The sequence below is a fragment of the Somniosus microcephalus genome, unplaced genomic scaffold, assembly GCF_052327205.1.
Source record: "Somniosus microcephalus isolate GS21.2 unplaced genomic scaffold, FLI_Smic_1.0 scaffold175, whole genome shotgun sequence".
Taxonomy (NCBI): domain Eukaryota; kingdom Metazoa; phylum Chordata; class Chondrichthyes; order Squaliformes; family Somniosidae; genus Somniosus; species Somniosus microcephalus.
Genome location: NW_028225362.1, coordinates 440,413 through 457,920, shown reverse-complemented (window position 1 = coordinate 457,920; position 17,508 = coordinate 440,413). Strand labels below are relative to the sequence as shown.

Below are 17,508 nucleotides of genomic sequence, written 5' to 3'. Positions count from 1 at the left end.
CAACAACTTTTAAATCGCCCGCTGCAAACCACCTGCAGCCTTTCCACATTAAAAGTCCCCCCCCCTCCCCTGTTCGCTAACCTCACCCGCGACTGTAAACCCATCGCTACCAAAAGCAGGCGGTACAGTGCCGGGACAGAGCTTTTATCAGCTCTGAGGTGGAGCGGCTATTGAAGGAGGGCATTATCGAAGGTAGCACTAGCCCCTGGCGAGCCCAGGTTGTAGTCGTTAAAACCACTGCAAAACGCCGCATGGTAATCGACTACAGCCAAACCATAAACCGGTACACCCAGCTGGACGCGTACCCCCTCCCTCGCATATCTGATATGGTCAATCAGATGGCGCAATACAAAGTATTCTCCACCATCGACCTTAAGTCAGCGTACCACCAGCTGCCCATCCGCCATGAGGACCGCCAGTATACTGCCTTCGAGGCAAACGGCCGCCTCTACCACTTCCTTAGGGTCCCCTTCGGCGTCACCAACGGGGTTTCGGTCTTCCAAAGGGAGATGGACCGAATGGTTGACCAGAACGCGCTGCGGGCAACCTTCCCCTATTTGGATAACGTCACCATCTGCGGCCACGACCAGCAGGACCACGACGTTAATCTAGCAAATTTCCTCCGTACGGCCCAACGGCTGAACCTAACGTACAATAAGGAAAAATGTATGTTTCACACCAAGCGCCTGGCCATCCTCGGCTGCGTGGTGGAGAACGGAGTCATCGGGCCCGACCCCGACAGAATGCGCCCCCTAATGGAGCTACCCCTTCCCCACTGCCAAAAAGCACTGAAGAGATGCCTGGGGTTTTTCTCCTACTACGCCCAGTGGGTGCCCCTCTATGCAGACAAAGCCAGGCCCCTCATCAAAGCCACCTCCTTCCCCCTGACACCAGAGGCGTGTGCAGCCTTCACTCTTATCAAGAACGATATCGCGAAGGCCGCAATGCACGCGGTGGATGAGTCCATCCCCTTCCAAGTGGAGAGCGATGCCTCCGACTTCGCCCTAGCCGCGACCCTTAACCAGGCGGGCAGACCCGTGGCCTTTTTCTCAAGGACCCTCCAGGGCCCCGAGACGAGACACTCCTCCGTCGAAAAGGAGGCCCAGGCTATTGTAGAAGCGGTGCGTCACTGGAGGCATTACCTGGCCGGGAAATGATTTACCCTGCTCACTGACCAGCGTTCAGTAGCTTTTATGTTTAATAATAAGCAGAGGGGTAAAATCAAGAACGACAAGATCTTGAGGTGGAGAATCGAACTCTCCACCTACAATTATGATATCTTGTATCGGCCAGGGAAACTCAATGAGCCCCCAGATGCCCTATCACGTGGTACATGCGCCAACGCGCAGAGTGATAGGCTGCAGTCCCTCCACAATGACCTCTGCCACCCGGGGGTCACCAGGTTTTTCCATTTTATCAAATCCCGTAACCTGCCCTACTCCATCGAGGAGGTCAGGACCATGACCAAGAGCTGCCAAATCTGCGCCGAGTGCAAACCACACTTCTATAGGCCGGACAGAGCAAGCCTGATCAAGGCCACCCGCCCCTTCGAACGCCTGAGCGTCGATTTTAAAGGGCCCCTCCCCTCCGCTGACCGCAATGTGTACTTCCTCAACATAGTTGATGAGTACTCCCGTTTCCCCTTTGCCATCCCTTGCCCAGACATGACCAGTACCACGGTCATCAAGTGTCTGAATGACATCTTCGCTCTGTTCGGGTTCCCCAGCTATATACATAGCGACAGGGGCTCATCGTTCATGAGCGACGAACTTCGGCAGTACCTGCTAACAAGAGGTATCGCCACGAGCAGGACCACCAGTTACAACCCCCGGGGGAACGGCCAGGTGGAAAGGGAGAACGCGACGGTTTGGAAGGCAGTCCTCTTAGCACTAAAATCTAAGGGCCTTCCGACCTCCCGCTGGCAGGAGGTCCTCCCTGCAGCGCTCCACTCCATTCGGTCACTGCTTTGTACTGCCACTAATGCGACCCCTCATGAGAAAATGTTCGTTTTCCCCCGGAAGTCTACATCGGGAACCTCGCTACCGGCATGGTTGACTTCTCCTGGGCCCGTCCTACTGCGGAGGCACGTGAGGACGCATAAAACGGACCCCCTGGTCGAGCGGGTGCACCTCCTACACGCCAACCCCCAGTATGCCTGGGTGACATACCCAGACGGGCGGGAGGACACGGTCTCCATACGAGATCTCGCACCCTCGGGTACCCCTGAATTACCACCGTTATCCCCCTTACCACCGTTATCCCCCTTACCACTGTTATCCCCCACCACCCCTCCCAACCCAACCCCTGCAGACGGCATGCCAAAGCCCCAGGAATCTTCGCCAACCACCCAGACACCAGACCCGACGTCGGATGCTGCAACACCACCGCCGCCACCACGACGATCAGGACGTCAGACAAGGCCTCCTGATAGACTTAACTTGTAGTACCCTTCACCCCGCCGGACTTCACATTAAACAAGGGGTGAATGTGGTAAACCACTGTATTGTATATTGCCACCTCTGGGTGGCGCTGTGTATGGAGGCATGCCTCAGCTGACTCCACCCACCACTGTGTGGGTTTCGTTCAGACTTGTTCAGTCACTCACGAAGAAGCATGGTCTCTTCTTAGCTAATAAAAGCCTTATTCATCTCTTCTTTCGACTCGTCATCTCTTCTTCGACTCATCACCTTTTATGAAGTAATTGATAAGCATATCAATGCCCACTTCCCAACAGGGAGCACTTGAGTAGTTGTGTTTTAACGAGACAGGACAGGTTCGCAGCCATACAGCACAACTAGCCTCCTGAACCCAGATTACTGAGCAACACCACGGGAGATTTCCAGAGACCACTGGTTTAAACACAAAGACAGCCGACACTTAAACACACCAACCTCAACTAGCTCAGTTGGCTGTTAGGATGGGTACCTTGTAATACTGGAACATTCCACTTTCTGGTAGGGGGAAGAAGGGAGATAAAGAAATAACAAAACTTTATTCTATGCCCAAATTGTGTCAGTAAAGATAGAGATGTATTCAGCCTACACCATTCTCCCCTAAAAGATGGTGGTGTGTGCAGGAGAGAGAGGAGAGAGAGATTAAAAGGGAACATGTCTACATCTTTGAAGGGAACTTTCAAAGAGATTGCTAAAACTGAAATCACAAATTGCACCTCCCTGCACCAACTCCTTGTGCTGTTTTTCAGTAATACAGAAGTCTAAACTTGGGGGTTGGGCAGGAGGGAGCGAAAAGGGAGCGAAGGAGGGGGGAGGGTCCAGGAGAATTTTTAGGTTGCTTTATATCATGTTGCTGCTGTTAGGAGTTCACCCCTTGTGGACCAAAATTAACCTAACTAGTATATGGATTACATTTCATTAGGTCGGACCAAACAAAATAGTTAACAGAAATCTCTCATCAGTTTCAGACAATGAGATTGGTTAGAAAATTCCCGAGAGGAATTGGATGTGATGTTAGAATGGCTTCCATTTGTTGCCACGATCCCCACATCAAGGAGGGAAGGGTGGAGGCGATGATAGTACAATTGTTGGCTCAGTGAGCAAGTCCTTGGCAGAGAGTTGGAAAGGCCGAGAGATTAAGCTGGTGGATTTTTTTCTCCCCCTCTGGGGGAAAAATGCATTTCTCTTAATTTTGAATTTGGAAGCCAAAGGGGCGGAGAACACTTTTTTCCTAAAGTCAGTGCCGGTCAGTTCAGCAAATACTGACTTGTAAAGTGAGGCAGGGCCCATTATTATTCTTGATGTTACAAGGAACAGGAAATAGACTGAATTTCCATGAAAACTGTATTCTGACGCAATATGAGATCATGGAATCCAGCTAGGGGTCATTGTTGGGACCTTCAGGTTACACCATTATATGACTATCATGGTACAAGACCTTGGTTAGGCCTCATGTACAATACTGCATTCAGTTTTTGGTGAATTATAGGCCCTTAGAAAGGTTCAGAGGAGGGCCACTAAATTGAAACCTACTTTAAAAGCCTTTAGTTATCACAATAGGTTTAAAGAGCTGGGTTTCTTTTTTACTCTAGAAAAGCATAGACTTCGGGGAGATTTGATTGAGACATTTAAAATAATGGAGACACTAAAATGCACCCATGTGGTTAGACTATTTGAATTACAAAAGCAAAATACTGCAGATGCTGGAAATCTGAAATAAAAACAGAAAATGCTGGAAATACTCAGCAGGTCAGACAGCATCTGTGGAGAGAGAAACAGAGTTAACGTTTCAGGTCGATGACCTTTCATCAGAACTGGGCAAAGTTAGAGATGTAACAGGTATTAAGCAAGTACACAGGCAGAGAAAGGGGAGGAAATAACAAAAGGGAAGGTCTGTGATAGGGTGGAAGGCAGGAGAGATTAAATGGCAAAAGGGATGATAGTGCAAGGCACAAGGGAAGGGCAATGGGACAAATAAAGAAACAAAAGATGGGTCTAGAGGAGGTGTAAATGGGAATAGCAGAATCATTAGACTGTAACAATTTCAGATCATAACCATTGGTCCCATTTTTTCACCCTATTTTGCCTTGCGCCATCATCCTTTTGTCATTTAATGTTTTCTGCCCTCCACCCTATCACAGACCTTCCCTTTTGTTATTTCTTCCCCTCCCACCTTTCCCTGCCTCTGTACATAAGAACATAAGAAATACGAGCAGGAATTGGCCACTTGGCCCCTTGAGCCTGCTCCGCCATTCAATAAGATCATGGCTGATCTTGGGCTCAAAGCCACTTCCCTGCCTGCTCCCCATAACCCTTCATTCCCTTATCTTGCAAAAATTTGTCTATCTCCACTTTACATGTATTTAATGACCCAGCCTCCACAGCTCTCTGGGGCAGAGAATTCCACAGATTTACGACCTTCAAGGAAGAAATTCCTCCTCATCTCAGTTCTAAAACGGTGACTTTATTCTGAAACTATGCCCCCCGAGTTCTCGATTCCCCCCGAGGGGAAACATCCTCTCTGCATCTACCCTGTCAAGCCCCCTCAGTATCTTATGTGTTTCAATGAGATCACCTCTCATTCTTCTAAATTCCAATGAGTATAGGCCCAGCCTGCTCAATCCTTCCTCATGAGTCAACCCCTCATCTCTGGCATTAACCTAGTGAATCGTCTCTGAACAGCCTCTAATGCAAGTATATCCTTCCTTAAATAAAGAGACCAAAACTGTACGCAGTACTCAAGATGTGGTCTCACCAATACCCTGTACAGTTGTAGCAGGACTTCCCTGCTTTTATACTCCAATCAACTTGCTTAAAATCTGATACAGCTCTAACTTTTTCCAATTCTGATGAAAGGTCATTGATCTGAAACGTTAATGGTTTCTCTCTCCACAGATGCTGTCTGAACTGCTGAGTATTTCCAGCATTTTCTGTTTTTGTTTATAATTAGAAAAACTAATTGTTCTGCTTTATTGGTAGCATCCATCGACAGAAAATCAAATTTTGCCATGCAGATACCTACATCAATGATGGCAGCTGCACTGCTGTCCAGGTGTTTGTATAGATCATTAAGAATTTCTCGAAGCTTCTTCAACATCTTTTTGTTGGGTTGTAACAGCATTGCCTGGAAGTTTACTGGCAAACCATATCTGAATACAAGAGGCAAGGCAAAATTACAAAGTGACAAAGAATGATGCCAAGATATTAGCAGTATTTCCTGGTCTTTTCATGTGTAAAATACGGTGCCAAACACATGTAGAGATGCTTTATAACTTTCACGTTAAACTGAATTTTAACCAACCCTTTCTTGAAGTTTCAAATATAATTCTTTTCAAAAATTTCTACACAGATGAAAAACTGAAGAAAACTTTATTGAAGCTTAGCACAAAGTAATTCTTTGGGAGAAACTAATTTAAGTTTTCCACGTACAACATAGCAGTCCACTCCCTATTAAAAAAATTCCAATGCAATATAGGAACCCTATGTACCCCATTATAATACAAAATTTCTTACAACTGCACGTACTATGTGTCACACTTTTAACTTCCTGTGTCATGATTTTGTCACAACTTGTGGCAATGTAGTAACACTGATATACATTATTTTTAAATGGGTATGATGAAACGCCTCCTTTAATATACTTACCTTTCAGTCCTGCTACACTAGGTGACGCTGCTACCCTTCTTTCACTCTACTACCTCTGTTCATTGCCCTGAGCCTGCCTGAGCTTCTTGCCTCACTGTAACAAAGTTAAAGGTATTTCATCACAACCAATAGCCTGTAAATAGTTTAAATATGTTTATAAACTTTATTCTGCTTAGAATTAATATTTTAGTGTCTCATATTTAAGATTTTCCCGATATTATTTTAATTCTACTGATAAATAAATGGCAGTCCTTCAACTGCAAATGCTCCAAGTATCAGATGAGACCGTAAAGAGATTTTATCCGGTTTTCACTGGGGTCATTTCCCCAAATTTTTCACACTACCAATAAACTGCCAGTTGCCGTTGCAGCTGCTGGCTGCTTGCAGTGCACATCAAATGATATTTCACAGTAATTAAAATTCTGCTATTTGTTCAGTTGCTCTGTGTGCACATCCCTTCAGTAGCAGGCTCCGTCACGCACTGATTTGAGGAGTGCTTTCATCACATTCTTTTGGAATAGTGAAATAAACATTAACATTAGACTGATCTTTCCTCGCCATGTGCAACTGCACAGGAGATTGACTAGTTTATTTATATTTTTCCCCCCCATGCTTGGTTTATTTATATTTTTCCCCTCCATGCTTGGGGACCACATTTTGGTTCCACAAATTATTTCTCAACTGCCTCTCAGCACACACACAGCTTCTCTAGTCAAAATGATCGTGTTCCCGCTCTCTGCTAATCTACAGCAAAGGAAGCAACTTTGGATGACTGGGCTTTTGATTTATTCCAGAGTATGCAGCGCCCCCAGCTGGTAGCAGGTTTTCCTGAATTGGAGTCGCTTCAGATCAGCCTGAAGCAACAGCCCCATCACAATCAATGAAGCTACTGAGGGGCGCAGGGAGTTGATCCAGAGAAGTCACCAGGACAGCCGAGATGCAAGGAGATCTAGCGTGGCAAGTCTCCGTTTTGACATTTAAAATAAATGTCAAGTCATATTTTCATCAGTATATATATATTTTCAAACAGACAGTTTGAAGGAATACTTTAAACAAAAATATTCTCCACAGACTTTTCTCCCCCTCCTGTACTTCTGCATAATTGGAATACATTGCTTTCATGACAAGCTCAATTATGAAGGAATGAGTGGAAGGTGCTTGTATTCTTCAGACCTAGCTTCTGTATTAGACATTTCACATATACTCTTATTCATTGTACTTTGGATAAAAGTACATCTGATTCTGTAAGTCAATCACACACTTTAAACTATGAGAGATAAATTTACAGGACTATCCTGGTAAAGGAGGTGTTTCTCAGTAAAGCTAGTCCTTTCTATGCCACGGGAAAACTACCATTTTCATTCCCCTCCCAATGATATAATACAAAGTTAATTACAGCAGTAATGCAAGACATAGAATTTAACAGAAAAAACATTATGCAAAAATAGAGATAGCTGGCATGGTCTTAAGGGTTGAAACACGGTAATTGGGGTCTGATGATCCTATAAACCACACGCTAAGCTGCTGTACCATCCTTCTAACGTATATTCTTGCCAAATTGAGGGTGCTGAAATAGGTTTTTTCTTCATGTTTGTAAAGAAGTGTCCATTGAGTATATTATAATCAAACTGAAGAGATTTCAAGCCTCTTATTCTACAATTCCATACTTACTGTTGTGTCAAATCAAATCAATGTTTCTTTTTCCATACAGCTATATTTCCATCATCTGCAGACTAAACCAGTATAATATCCTAGCAATACCACAGCATCACCATGCCAGCCTCAATCAAACGTAAATGTCTTTCGGCCGATGGGCAGCCATCATTTTCAGATTTCAAATTTTTTTTTAAAAAGAGCTGAAAACAAAGACTTTTTCCCCCACCAAAAGTATACATCGTGGATCAACAGCTTATCAAGGGGAACAAACTGTAAAGACACATGTCCTTTTGAGAGTTCTGCACTTAAGTTCTCTTTCATGGAACTTTAAATGGGTGCTCATCTGCAGTTCTTTCTGACCACTATAAGCATTAACAGATTTCAGCAAGTAACTCAATGAAACCCTAAACATTTCATGGGAGGGAAAGAAATATGTGCTGTAAACCAAAGATAAAAAGTTGGACGAACTAATTGATCACCAAGAAAGATTGAAAAGGAAGGAAGCATTTGGTTTGCAATTTGGTTTTCCTTTTTAAACCTGAAGTTGTGATTATAAACATTCACCCAGAAAATCATTTATTTGCTCAAGGTTGCTATCATCTGATTTTTGGACCTAAATTCAAGAAAAATACAACACAAATTACTCCCAACCTGTAACCTGACCAAGAGCCCTCGAATGTTGGTGGCCCCGTTATTAGAAGGGGTGTGCGCAATTGAGACCTGGGTGATTTAACTTGAAAAGATTTCATCACTCGGGAAAGGCTGTGAACACACATTTTGTAGAATGGTCCCCAGATTCAAGAATTGACCCAACTCCATAAATATTGTTGTAGCTGTGTCTGAACAGATTGGCCTGCTGGGCCTCCAACAACATAGATGTGCATACTACCAAGGAAAGAAGCACCAACAGTCGTGTAATCTGCTTCAGCTGGCTCATACCAGTGCCTGATATGGAGCTCAATTTCAAGGTCACACCCTTGAAGATGACCTGAACTGGCATAAAAGCAGCAGAGAATTTTTTTTTCTGTGCTAGCTCTGAATATGGAGTCTTTCTTTGACTAACTATACTTGATTCTGTCTCCAACACTGGTGCAAAGTTCTGGATAACGGTGATAAATTTGGTGTAAGTTTAGCAGCCCAATGTACAGTACTCAACATTTCTCTATTTCTAAAAACATATTCTATGCAGCATTCAGTTCATTCTTGATGTTGTTTTTTTTTTATATAAACGTAAAATGAGAAAAGGCAGCCCCATGATTTGAAAGCCTGCGTGTTTCTACCCAGATGAAGGGCAATAATCAATGAAGCAATAAACTTCAGCAGATCTTTAGAAGGTGGTGTTGGGCAAGAATCATTGAAGCTTCTTGCCCAACACCTTCTTCTAAAGATCTGCTCAAGTTTCATGTGAACTGAGACTACAATTGAGGGGAGAAAACCTACCCTGCATGGTTGTCAATAGTGGAGATGGGTCTTACCACTCGATGCATGATTTAAACTGCACCATAAACAATTTTAAACTTTTTCAAAAATTGCAAAAGAACCAGTGGTGAATGAATATCTTGTGAATTAGACATGGCTGGGCAATTATATAGTTTATGTTCATATTTCCTTCATTCTTTAAAATCACAATTCAAGTTAGTGGAAATTCTGAGAATTTACATTTTAGTTAAACACATTTCCCACAATCCATCTTTGCTTGAAATACTTGGGGTGGAAACACACCATCTATCAAAAAGCAAAATACTGCCGATGTTGGAAATTTAAAACAATGCTGGAGACACTCAGCAGGTCAGACAGAATCATTCAGCAAACAAGTCAGTTGATGTTTCAGGTTTGAACCCTTCCTCAGAACAGAGTGCATTTTGCATATAAACCAATATCCAATTAAATGTTTTATTCAGTACAAGATAGTTTGTGGCTGAAGTCAGTCATTACTTGTAATTCTGAATTACCAGCTTGAAACATCATTTAACAAAGGTACCACCTCTCCTTATCTCATACTTCATTTGTATAGCAATGTCATTCATCAGTGTGGCTGAGATAGTTATAAAAATATAATTCAAACCAAAGAGAGATACTTATTTTCAGATATGATACAGCAAGCATAATCCAACTCAAATCGAAAGTGAAAGAAATAGAAAAACAAAAGCTGATCACCAACCAGAGATTACCTTAAATAGTGCAAAAGTTGGAAGATCAAACAATTTCATCTCCAAAGTTGGATTTCTGGAGAGGTGATTTACCTTGAGTGAGATGTCAAGTACATTCGAAGAAGAGGCTTCTGACCAATAGTCAAATAACCAACCTCAAACATTATACTGTACTAATTTAGTGGAACTATTATGCAATGATTATAAATTAAATTGATGATAAAAGTAAGCGTTGAAACTAAAGAAAAGCTTAAAAAGGAGATTGTGAGATAGCATTTGCAATTGCATCGTGAGAAATTTCAAATTAGTGAAGTTACTAATCAACCATACCTTAGAACAGACTCTACAAAAACCCGTAATGCTTTCACATGAATCCATGCAATGAAAGCTTCACTGAAGTTAACTTTCAGCCATCGCACCAAGGGACCCTGTAAACAAACAGTTTAGCACTTTAAGCAAAGACTAGTTTATTGCAATGCTGTTAGTCTTCTGTATCTTTTTCCACAATATCACTTGTTTAGCTTCAAGCTTTATGATAATCATTTACAAAACTGTTGATATTTATTTTTCAACTAGGATGTATAAAACAAAATCTGTGCACTTGGTTACCTGTATTTACTGTTTCTTATAAAAGTAATATTGCAAAATATGAAGGAATCCTCTATTTTAATTTATTCAAGTGCTGCATTAACAGATTTACCACCCAAATTGGATAATTTGCTTTTATTTTATACTCTCATTACTTGTACATGTTTTAGCCTTCTTGAGTACAAAATGCCTATTGCAAGCAAACATTATGTCAAAGGTCATTTGCAACAGCAGTTTTCATATAAACGTTTAAAATTGTAAGACAGGGACTGCAGCACAGCACATGGTTGTGGCGAGGCATGGTGCTGATGATCATCGGGTATTTTTTATCATTTTCCCTCAACCAAAAATGAAGCACCCATTTAACTCAATCTATCCATATTAAATTCTGTACATACACCGTGCACTCATCATTCCTCACCATTTCTGTCATGCCTCTAGGTGGTATCTCAATACTTGCAATTTTAATTGCAATATTTTCTCTATTTTTTTTTAAGATCTTGCCACATTTCAGCCTCCTGCCTCCCCTCTAAAATTTGAAGTTTAATTGGATGCCTGCTTCTGGCTGGCTTCATCACCTGCAACTGGTGCCCCTAGGCTACTCTTTGCAAATGTGTTTTACTTTACATTTTTATATGAATATACATATTCCCAAGTTCTAGAAATACATATATTCCACACGAAATGAATATATTCCCTAGCTCCCAAATGCAATATAATTAGCAAGCCTCCCTTGCAGAGCTTCATTCTGCTCCCCGCTGTCTTCAGCTGACGAGGCTATCGCTGTCCATCTCTCCCACCCTCCATTGTCTGTCTGCCATAGCTACTCACATTCTGCACCAGTCACTGCTTCCTCACTGTGGCTGCTTTCTCGCACATTTCCAAGCCTAAATGCTCTCAGGGCCCGGATCGCACTTCTGCCCCTCCGAGTTCATGTTTGCCTCACCACAGCCTGCCGCTGCTAATAAATGCAATTAATAATCAACTGAACCTTATCAAGAAAGGATTTGTGGGCAAGTGTCCAAACCATTTGTCCTCATTTGCTTCCCTTTAACATTTAATTTAAATTATTGCAGCAATGGAACCATCTGGGGAAAGCTGAACTGATCAGCAAAAACTAATGGTGCCATGCTAACATGCAACACTTGCAGCTCAAAAGGAAGATGTGGCCGTTGTTTTCTAATTGTGAGAAATACAAACAGGGCAATATACATCATTCCTATGGTTCCTGGGCTATGTTGCTTTTTTTTAATTCCTGGCAACTTTAGTTTTCTTGAGGTAGAAAAAAATGGGGTGGGGTGGGGGAGGGAAGAGAAAACCAGGGGAGAAATGAGGAAATACAAGTGGAATTTGATGTAATGACATTCAAACTTCTGTGCCTTCTACTAGTAATACAGACCTTTTACATTTCATTGTTGCTTTTTTTTTTCAGGTTATAATTATTTAATGTTGTGATGTACTGGATAGCAATAATACAGACCACATCACATGCAGTTGAAAGGCACAAAGAACCAAAACGAGAGAGAGAGATTTGGGGAAACTATGCTGGTTGACATCCGTCAACATTTTGGTGAATTGGAATTTACAATACTAAAATTTTATTTCATTGAATTTCTCTCTTGAATCCTTTTAAGATGCAAGAATTTGTCAGTCAACCAGTTCATCAAGTCACACATTAAGCAGCTCTGCGGTGGACTTTGCCTGTACTCCACTAGGTTGCAAGCTATTGTCATGTTACTTTGCACCTATTTTAATATGAAATCAATTAATTTAAATATCCAATTAGTCCTAACACCTTACATCAACCAGCCACTTAAAAAACATATTCTTTTATTTAAAATTAACCCAAAAAAGTGACAATCCCACATAACTAATACTTGTTCAGTTAATCATATTGATTACCTCAAATACCCCACTAAATGTGAACCAATAAAAAACAAGTTCCATTCCCTAGAAAGAGCAGCAACCAACAATCACCAATATGCAAACCTAAAAATAACAATTAAACAAAATATAACTGGATACCCATAAACCTACAAATGGGCTGCTCCAAGTCGTTGCAGTTGATCTTTCAAGTATATGTTCTAAATTTGTTTATGGAATTCTTTAAAAAATCTAAGCGGTGTTCATGGAGTCAAGCTACTTTGCAGGTGATTTCTTTCATTACTGAAATCATTAAAATTGTTATTTCCAAGAAAAAACAAAAACTTGTATGTATATAGCAACTTTGATGTCATAAAGACATTTCAAAGTGCATTACAGCCAATTAATTACTTTTTAATTGTAGTCACTGTTGTTTTGTAGGCAAACACGACAACAATTTGCGCACAGCAAGGTCCCACAAACAGCAATGTGATTAATGGCCAGTTTTTCTGTTTTTGATGATGTTGGTTGACGGTTAAATGCTGGCCAGTATGAAGTCATTCCACCAAAACCCCCAGAAATCAAACATTCCACTTGCTTGAAGGATGCAATACGAAAAACACACTTAATCTAGAGAGAAATAAAAACAGCACCCATGGCATCCCTCCTGCAAGCAACACTTCATATTTGCCGCAACGTTTGTTACTCTGGTGATGCGGTTGTGTTCCATGATTTGACTTATAAGAACATAAGAACATAAGAAATAGGAGCAGGAGTAGGCCAATCGGCCCCTCGAGCCTGCTCCGCCATTCAATAAGATCATGGCTGATCTGATCCTAACCGCCAATCTATCACTGAACCATCTCCTGAATCTAACAGAATTAGACACACGAAATAGGAGCAGGATCAGGCTACACGGTCCCTGGGCCCGCTCCGCTACCCACAGGGCCATGTCCGATCCGAACCTAGACTCATGTCCAAATTCCTGCCCGTTCCCCGTAACCCTTAATTCCCTTTACTTCTAGGAAACTGTCTATTTCTGTTTTAAATTTATGTAATGATGTAGCTTCGACAGCTTTTTGGGGCAGCATATTCCATGGACCTACCACCCTCTGAGTGAAGTAGTTCCTCCTCATCTCAGTTTTGAAAGAGCAGCCCCTTATTCTAAGACTATGCCCCCTAGTTCTAGTTTCACCCATCATCGGGAACATCCTCCCCGCATCCACCCGATCCAACCCCTTCACAATCTTATATGTCTCAATAAGATCGCCTCTCATTCTTCTGAACTCCAATGAGTAGAGTCCCAATCTACTCAACCTCTCCTCATATGTCCATCCCCTCATCCCCGGGATTAACCGAGTGAACCTTCTTTGTACTGACTCGAGAGCAAGTATGTCCTTTCTTAAGTATGGACACCAAAACTGTACGCAGTATTCCAGGTGCGGTCTCACCAATACCTTGTACAACTGAAGCAATACCTCCCTATTTTTATATTCTATCCCCCTAGCAATGAAAGCCAACATTCCATTGGCCTTCTTAATCACTTGTTGCACCTGCATACTAACCTTTTGAGTTTCGTGCACCAGGACCCCCAGATCCCTTTGTACTTCAGTACTTTCCAGTTTCTTGCCATTAAGATAATAACTTGCTCTACGATTTTTCCTGCCAAAGTGCATAACCTCACACTTTCCAGTATTGTATTCCATCTGCCAAATCTCTGCCCACTTACTTAGCCTGTCTATGTCCCCTTGCAGGTTTTTTATGTCCTCCTCACTCACTACTTTCCCTCCCATCTTAGTATCATCTGCAAACTTTGATATGTTACACTCGGTCCCTTCCTCCAAATCGTTAATATAGATTGTAAAGAGTTGGGGACCCAGCACTGACCCCTGCGGAACACCACTAGTTACTGATTGCCAGTCTGAGAACGAACCATTTATCCCAACTCTCTGCCTTCTGTTAGATAGCCAATCCTCTATCCATGCCAGAATATTACCCCCAATCCCGTGATTTTTTTTATCTTAAGCAATAATCTTTTGTGTGGCACCTTGTCAAATGCCTTTTGGAAGTCTAAATACACTACGTCCACTGGTTCCCCTTTATCCACCCTATATGTTACTTCCTCAAAGAACTCCAGCAAATTTGTCAAACATGACTTCCCCTTCATAAAACCATGCTGACTTTGTCCTATTAAATTATGATTATCCAAATGTCCTGTTACTGTCTCCTTAATAATGGACTCCAAAATTTTACCTACCACAGATGTTAGGCTAACCGGTCTATAGTTTCCAGCCTTCTGTCTACTGCCCTTTTTAAATAAGGGTGTTACATTAGCAGTTTTCCAGTCTGCCGGGACCTTTGCTGAGTCCAGGGAGTTTTGGAAAATTATCAATGCATCCACAACCCCTACCGCCACTTCCCTCAAGACCCTAGGATGTAAGCCATCAGGTCCAGGTGATTTATCCGCCTTGAGTCCCATTATTTTACCGAGTACCACTTCCTTAGTGATTTTGATCGTGTTTAGCTCCTCCCCCCCTTTAGCCCCCTGTTTGTCCAGTGTTGGGATATTCTTAGTGCCTTCTACTGTAAAGACTGATACAAAATATTCATTCAGTGTTTTTGCCATCTCCATATTTCCCACCATTAATTTCCCGGTCTCATCCTCTAAGGGACCAACATTTACTTTAGCCACCCTTTTTCTTTTTATATAACTATAAAAACTCTATCTGTTTTTATATTTTTTGCTCATTTACTTTCATAATCTATCTTCCCTTTCTTAATCAATCTTTTTGTTATTTTTGGCTGTCTTTTAAAGTTTTCCCAATCCTCTATCCTCCCACTAGATTTGCCTACCTTATATGCCCTTGTTTTTAGTCGAATACTAGCCTTAATTTCTTTACTTAGCCACGGATGGCTGTCTTTTCTTTTACACCCTTTTCTTCTCAGTGGAATATATATTTTTTGGAAGTTGTAAAATAACTCCTTAAATGTACACCACTGATCATGTATCGTCTTACCCTTTAATCTATTTTCCCAATCCACTCTACTCAATTCCGCTCTCATACCTTCATAGTCTCCTTTATTCAAGCTTAGCACGCTTGTTTGAGATCCAACCTTCTCACCCTCTAATTGAATATGGAATTCAACCATGTTATGGTCACTCATTCCAAGGGGATCCTTTACTAGGACATTTTTTATTAATCCTGTCTCGTTACACAGGACCAGATCTAAGGTTGCTTGCCCCCTGGCCGGTTCAGTTACATACTGCTCAAGAAACCCATCCCTAATACACTCAATGAACTCATCCTCAAGGCAGCCCTGCCCAATTTGATTTGTCCAATTAATATGATAGTTAAAATCCCCCATAATTATAGATGTTCCCTTATCACAAGCCTCAACTATTTCCTGATTGATACTCCGTCCCACAGAGTTGCAACTGTTCGGAGGCCTATAGACTACGCCCACTAGTGTTTTTTTCCCCTTATTATTCCTTACCTCCACCCAAACTGTTTCATTATCCTGATCTTTTGACCCAATATCATTTCTCTGTATTAGTGATTCCTTCCTTTATTAACATAGCCACCCCACCTCCCCTTCCTTCCTGCCTGTCCTTCCTGATCGTTAAATAACCTGGTACATTTAATTCCCAGGCATTGTCACCCTGCAGCCATGTTTCTGTAATGGCCACAAGATCATACCCATATGTAGTTATTTGTGCCATTAACTCGTCTATTTTGTTACGAATGCTACGTGCATTCAGATAGAGAACTTTCAAATATGTTTTGTGACACTTAGTTCCTGCTTTTGCCCTTTTTATTACTTTACCTTTTACTCCATACCTTCTGCCCCTTCCTGACACGCTCTGGTTTTTAATTTCCCCACTGCTACCTAAGTCTATGACCTTCTCTGTTGTCATTTTTATTATTTGCTCTCTAGGAACCTTCCCCCCCCCCCCCCAGTTAGTTTAAAGCCCTCTCTACAGCCCTAGTTATATGATCCGCCAGGACTCTAGCCCCAGCACTGGCCAAGTGAAGCCCATCCCAACGGAACAGCTCCCTCCTGCCCCAGTACTGGTGCCAGTGTCCCAGGAAGCAAAGCCCATTTCTCCCACACCAGTCTTTGAGCCACGCATTTAACTCTCAAATTTTATTTGTCCTAGCCAAATTCGCTCGTGGCTCAGGTAATAATCCAGAGATTATTACCCTTGAGGTTCTGTTTTTTAATTTGACCCTAGCTGCTCATACTCCTTTAACAGAACCGGCTTCCTAGTCCTATCTACGTCGTTTGCACCAACATGGACCACGACAACTGGATCCACCCCCTCCCACTGCAAGTTTCTTTCCAGCCCAGAGGAGATGTCCTTAACCCTGGCACCGAGTAGGCAACACAGCCTTCGGGACTCTCGCTCTCGGCTGCAAAGAACTCTATCTATCCCCCTAATACTATCCCCTACCACTACAACATTTCTATTTACTCCCCCCTCTTGAATGGCCCCCCGTTCCACGGTGCTGTGGCCAGGTTGCTCATCCTCCCTGCAGTCCCTGCTCCTGTCCCCACAGGGAGTAAGAACCTCAAACCTGTTGGTCAAGAGCAAGGGCTGCGGCTCCTCCAGCTCTACCTCCTGGATCCCCGTACCTGCCTCACTCGTAGTCACACCGTCCTGTCCCTGACCATGGGCTACATCTGAATTAATTAACTTCATAGGTGTGACCACCTCCTGATACACAGAGTCCAGGTACTTCTCCCCCTCCCTGATGTGTCGCAGTGTCTGAAGCTCAGACTCCAGCTCATCAACACGGAGCTGGAGTTCCTGTAGCAGCAGACACTTGTCACAGACGTAATCACTGTGAGCCTCAATGGGGTTCACCAGTTCCCACATCGCGCAACAGTAACACATCACCTGCTCCATTCTATGTAATTAATTAAATTTTTTATTGTTAGTTATGGACACCCTCTGCCCGATTTTAGATGCTAGTATCCCCTTTAATTAATTGGATTTAAATTAAATCAATCCCTCTAGTTACACCAGTTAAATGGTTTACCAACAGTCACTCTGCACCAGAAAGGCCTTATTAACTACAACCCACAGAGTTAAAGTTTGAAAAGAGCACCTAACACCCCACTTACCCAAACTCACAGCACTCTCTGATGAC

General features: G+C 42.5%; 1 protein-coding gene across 2 annotated transcripts in view; it reads right to left on the bottom strand.

Moving 5' to 3' along the window:
* Positions 1-2,897: 2,897 nt before the first annotated feature.
* The window catches only part of LOC147082102 (V-type proton ATPase subunit C 1-A-like), a 159,666-nt gene continuing 145,055 nt past the window's right edge, over positions 2,898-17,508 (bottom strand). The window contains exons 9-11 of one of the 2 annotated variants that reach the window (XM_085980447.1): positions 10,235-10,332; positions 5,476-5,602; positions 2,898-2,951 (exon numbers count right to left, since the gene is read on the bottom strand). In XM_085980447.1, the coding sequence (XP_085836573.1) occupies positions 2,913-2,951; positions 5,476-5,602; positions 10,235-10,332 (264 nt within the window). In that variant the 3' untranslated portion in view covers positions 2,898-2,912. Of the gene's footprint in view, positions 2,952-5,475; positions 5,603-6,098; positions 6,193-10,234; positions 10,333-17,508 lie in introns of those variants that run through there. The other variant, XM_085980448.1, reaches the window with a different exon arrangement.